Source organism: Pinus tabuliformis, chromosome 5_1 (genome assembly GCF_031772625.1).
Source record: "Pinus tabuliformis cultivar Carrire ecotype Pingquan chromosome 5_1, CPIR1, whole genome shotgun sequence".
Lineage (NCBI taxonomy): Eukaryota > Viridiplantae > Streptophyta > Pinopsida > Pinales > Pinaceae > Pinus > Pinus tabuliformis.
Window position 1 is genome coordinate 586,553,205 of NC_142305.1, and position 5,471 is coordinate 586,558,675.

The 5,471-nt window shown below is 40.5% G+C and overlaps 1 protein-coding gene across 1 annotated transcript; it reads right to left on the minus strand.

The window, feature by feature from the left end:
• Positions 1-789: 789 nt before the first annotated feature.
• LOC149166208 (uncharacterized) lies at positions 790-2,623 on the minus strand. The gene has a single exon (XM_089430098.1). The coding sequence runs from the start codon at positions 2,578-2,580 to the stop codon at positions 790-792; it is 1,791 nt and encodes a 596-aa protein (XP_089286224.1). The 5' UTR covers positions 2,581-2,623.
• Positions 2,624-5,471: the final 2,848 nt, after the last annotated feature.

The window sequence follows — 5,471 nt, forward strand, 5'->3', positions numbered from 1 at the left end:
TCCTTGCATTTCATCTAAAGCATGCTTGGTTATTTATAATTGTTTATTTCATAGTTACCAAGTTTGAATTCAAATTTGAATTTATTTCTATACTTAAATTCAAATATGGAAAACATTTGGGAGTATACACCTTTTAAATTATTAAAACCTTTTGCTTTATTTTCAGCTCATTGCCCCGTGATAGATTATTCTCTCTTTATTTTATAGCTTGAGACATTTGCTAATATTATGTTTCTGCATTTAATGCTATATAAATTTGTGCAGAAACAGAGACATACAAAGCTATATCTCTCAGGTAAATAAACAACCTTAACCTCAAATCAAACTCACATATTACTTCACAACCCACACCATTGATGAAGAGGCGAATTTTTCTTTATTTTTTAATGAAATATATTGGTTTTTTAAATGAATGGTGGATAATTTGAAGTGTAATGAAGATAATGTTATATACATTAGTCGCAACGAAATTGGGCATCGGCATGAAAATTAAATAAAATTAAAAAGATTAAGATTTAAAAACCCAATACCATTCTAGGAAAAGAGACTGTCAAATATGATAAGAAATGCAGAAGATAGAAGTTTGGACCAAACACACGGGAGCTCACAGGTGCAGATCACCAGGAGCTCCCTCCAGCAAATGCATTCGCTTCCACTTATTCATTAATCATCAAGAATTAAATAGATACATAGGCAAAAACAGATTCCTAATTAATAGGAACTGAATGTCAAATAAAGAGCAAATCATAACTACGTAACCTATTCTCCATTAATTTCTAACATCCCCCCTTAATGGAGAAAGGGATTTTTAAACACACCTAAAATGTCCCTAAACAAATCAAACTTCAGTCTTCCTAGTGGCTTAGTGAATTGTGGTTCCTGTGTGGGAAGATCAACAGCAGTTGTAAGCCTATTAACAACCTCCATAGAGTGCAGGCTCATGTCCATATTGACAAATACTTTGAAATAGTCTGCTATATGTACTGAATTCATCAACTTCAGAAGCACTTCAACAGCAATTACAGGATTGTTTTCAACCAATTCCGGGAGACAACGTGGAGACAACCCACAGTGATAAACAAGCTTTGGATCAGCTTCAAGCTCCATGAGGACTCTCTGCTGTTGTGTAGGCGCAAGTGCTCCTTTTAGAGCTTTGCCTATCAAATCCCTAACAGCAGCTCCACGACTAGTGTCAGCACACATGCCTTTATCCCAGAGCAACTCATGATTGTTATCAGGTGTAAGCCACACTAACTCTCCATCTTGTTCAGGAAGCCTGGGTGGGACTGGCCTAATCCATGGTGGTTCAAGTCCTTTCAATGATGTATTCTGAATCAGGCCAGCTGCTGCTGTCTCTCTATTTCCACAACCTTGGGGAATATCTGGATCTCGTATTACATTTTTGATAGATGCATTTTTAAAATAACTTTTATATGACTCTACTGGTAGCTTATCAGAATATTGTTTCTGCAGTTGCTCACGAGTCAAGAATGTATGTGAATTTGGATCAAAAGTCCTGATGTACTCGGCTGCAGTTTGGCTTACAATCTCCTTTTTGTTGTTGTTGCTATGTGTAGAACCAAGCAACTGAAGCAGAAATGCCCTCTCCACAATGTTAGCACTGTCATCAGAGGCAACATCAATGAGGAAAGAATTAAATGGATTCACAAATGACTGCTCCCCACAATAGAGATCATGCAGAATATAAAATGCTACCAAGCGCTGAGACTGCTTCAAGATTCTCTTATCCTCTATGAGGAGGACAAGAGTGCAGCAGATATCGAAATGATCATGGCGTTTGAATTTGGAAAAGAATTCGGGGATGACGCTCTCCAGCGTTCGATCCTCGCTGAGCAATGCCAAGAGAGCCTTGGTATCTGTGACATTAATCATTTTGATATCTGTCAAACTAATCAATTTTTGAGAACTCTGTTGAGGGATCTGCTCGCTCGCTCCCAGCTCTTGGCCACTGTCACCTAAACCTGAAATGACAGAATGGCTTATAAAACGAATAAGCCATCCAAGCCTGAGAATTCCCATTAAACACTCCAAGATGCCAACTAGAAGAGCCAACAGTATTGCAAGCTCTGTGTATAGGTCATCAGTTGAATCCACAATACTGGATAAGGTGTTAGAAACCAAAAGTGAAACCAACGCTACGGGTCCAATGGCAAGTTGCCTCGATGAGCCAAAAATTGCATACGCAAATACAGGAACAAAACCAGAATAAAGTCCATAAATTGGGTGAAGTCCAGCTAACTTTGCATATGACATTGCCTGAGGAACGAGCATTGTGCCGACTGTGATCCCGACCATAATGTCGGCCTGCAGGTATTCTCTCCATTTGTAGGTTCGAATCCAGCGGGTGCAGGGCAGCAACAGCTCCAGCCATTCCATGGCAGACTTTCTTTGTATCCTGGAAAGCCATTTGGCAAAATGACTAGGACTGGGACGAATTAAAGATGATGCAGAAGATGGAGGAGGATGTTGCAGAAGAATGACCTTTGGCGTCTGCCGACTTCCACTGGGGGCTGCAGGGTCACCTGAGAACGAATAAGAGGTAGACGGCCTCCCCTCCATGCTTCCGCACAGCCACAGATTTTCAGCAGACTTATTTGACGCCATCAAGGCTTGCTGAGGCATACTTTTCACATCCAACTTGTAGAGTCCTCCTATGCGAATACCTGTAGCAATGGGCTTCATCTGATCCAACAAATCTTTAATAATGCAATAAGATTTAAAAAATTCTACCTTGAGGTCCTAATCTGTAATCTTGGACACAGAAATTAGATTCTTCTTAATGCCAGGAACATACCACACATCAGATATATTCATGATCTTACCATCAGGTAGAGTAACAAGGAAATCTCCATGTCCCTTGATCTCGTACCCACTATTATCTCCAAGATAGATTTGTACTCCAGTGTTGGATTCTTTAAAATTTCTGAACCATTGCTTTTTACCTGACATATGCGAGGAGGCTCCAGAATCCACCATCCAAATATCAGATTCATCCTCCTCAATAGCAGTGTCACCCTCGGCCATAAATAGTCTAACATCCAGATTCTGATCTGGGTCTGTATCTGCATCTGCATCTGCCAAATGACCTGCATGCCTTTTCTGATTGTACCTCTCTTGATTTGCCTTCTTCTTGCGACAAAATTTAGCAATATGGCCTATCTTACCACAATAAAAAACATTCAGGAGCAGAGTCATTTCTATACGAGGTCATACCTTGTGGTGTCATTTCTGATGTGTTGCCCCTCCTCTGATCAGCCATCGCTCTCCCTTTTGGCTTGAACTTTGTTATCAATGCAAGATCTAGATCTTGAGGCTTGAGAGACGACCTCCTTTCCTCTTCATGTAGCAAAATTCCAGTAAGCTCTTCAAAACTTGGAGGCTTTTCCCTTGCATTCAATCCAGTTATAAACATCTGATAGTCATCTGTCATACCGTTCATGGTGATTGTCACCAGATCATCATTTGCCACGGTTTGACAGATATCAGATAGTTTATCTTTAACTTCCTTTATCCGAGATAAGAATGACGAAACAGACTCATTCTCCTCCATCTTGATTGAGAGGATCTTCTTCCTGAGGAACAAGATTCGGCTGGTGTTCTTGATTTCATACATGTCTTTGAGAGTTGTCCAAATCTCATTCGCTGTCTTGCAATCCCGAATATGAGGGATGATGCAATCTTTAACTGACAATTTTAGTAGGACCTTTGCCTTCAGGTCCCTTTTCTCCCATTCTTGAGTTGTTGCATTCGTTCCACCATTTGCAATAGTTGGCTTACCTTCATCACCGATGACAATGCTGTAGGTATTCTAACCTTCAAGCAAAGTCTGAAGCTTAAATTTCCAATTTATGTAATTGGAACAATCCAATTTGCTGCTTTCATTTAAATAATCTGCCATATGAGAATTCATCTTGAAAAAAAACAGGTTACCCGGCAACTTAAAAAAAACGATTATCAAGCAATATTTGATTTACAGGAATCAGTTTTAGCAGAAAAATGATGCTCAGAAAATTTCTGCTGCATGGAAATCTAAACTCAATCTTGATGCTAGATCCCAGATCACTATTGTCGAGGCACGCGCATTCCTGAAACTCTTGGTTTCTTACGGAATTTTGAAGGAATTTGAGAGAGAAGAACTGCAATTTACAATTCGCTCAACGCCCTCTCGGCACAACTCACGATCTGCCTCTCTGACTAGCAGAGCTCAGATCTTCGATGAAGGGGGCAACCGCTTCACAACAATGGCTACCGTTGCTGAGTGCACCTAGTTTAAATCAACCACACAAGGCCACTAACGAGAAGACGCCCCTGCTGGGCAACCGATCCTGCAACTCCTCTAGACGCGGACTCCTCTGGCACCACGGGATGTTGTTTTCCACAGGCTTCACTAGATCCACTCTCCACGCTACTAGATCTGAACTCCTTGCAGCCCTACTGGCAATCTAGCCTCCTCCGCTGTTCCCTTCGACGATCTGGCCTCCTCTCTACGACCTCTTCCCAAACGGCAGTCCTCTGCTCAATGTTCCATAGCTCCAACACCTCCACGCAGCCTCGATTAGCCTCCACTCCGTCAAATGATAGGTACTGTATTCATATCGACAGATCCCTAAATATCACAATTCTTAAACCATCATATCCTGAAACAATGGCTGATTTCAGAAGTTAAACCCTCGATTTGGCCGAATTCAGAGTTCTACAGATTTAGAGAGATTAATTGAAATGAGCTATGAACCCTTCTCGTAGTCATTTCACCCCAGCGCAACGACTCTCTCCGATCTCACTATTATACGCTCTAAGCTCAGCTCACGGACTGTAAAAACAAGCTACCGTTGCTCCACACTAGTCTGCACATCGCAACTATGATTTTCCTTCAGCACAATGGATCCAAATGCACCTCCTCACAACACAAGTTCAGATCTTAGCAGCTCTGATACCATGATAAGAAATGCAGAAGACAGAAGTTTGGACCAAACACACGGGAGCTCACAGGTGCAGATCACCAGGAGCTCCCTCCAGCAAATGCATTCGCTTCCACTTATTCATTAATCATCAGGAATTAAATAGATACATAGGCAAAAACAGATTCCTAATTAATAGGAACTGAATGTCAAATAAAGAGCAAATCATAACTACGTAACCTATTCTCCATTAATTTCTAACAAAATATATATAAATGGACAAAGTTCACATCAACGAATTTACCTTTTCAAGTGAACAATGGAAAATTATAGTTTGGCTGGGGTTGGGGATTGAGATGTGTCACCAACGATTTTCACTACCATAAATACATATCATAGTCTAGTTTCTCTTGTGATTCTTATCTGTTAAATCATCCTTTCCTACAATTTGATCAATTATGTTGCCATTTCAAATAAATCAACAGATTCCACTACAAGTGATTATGCTTACAGATGGATGGACCAAAAAAGTACATTTAGGTTTTGTATATT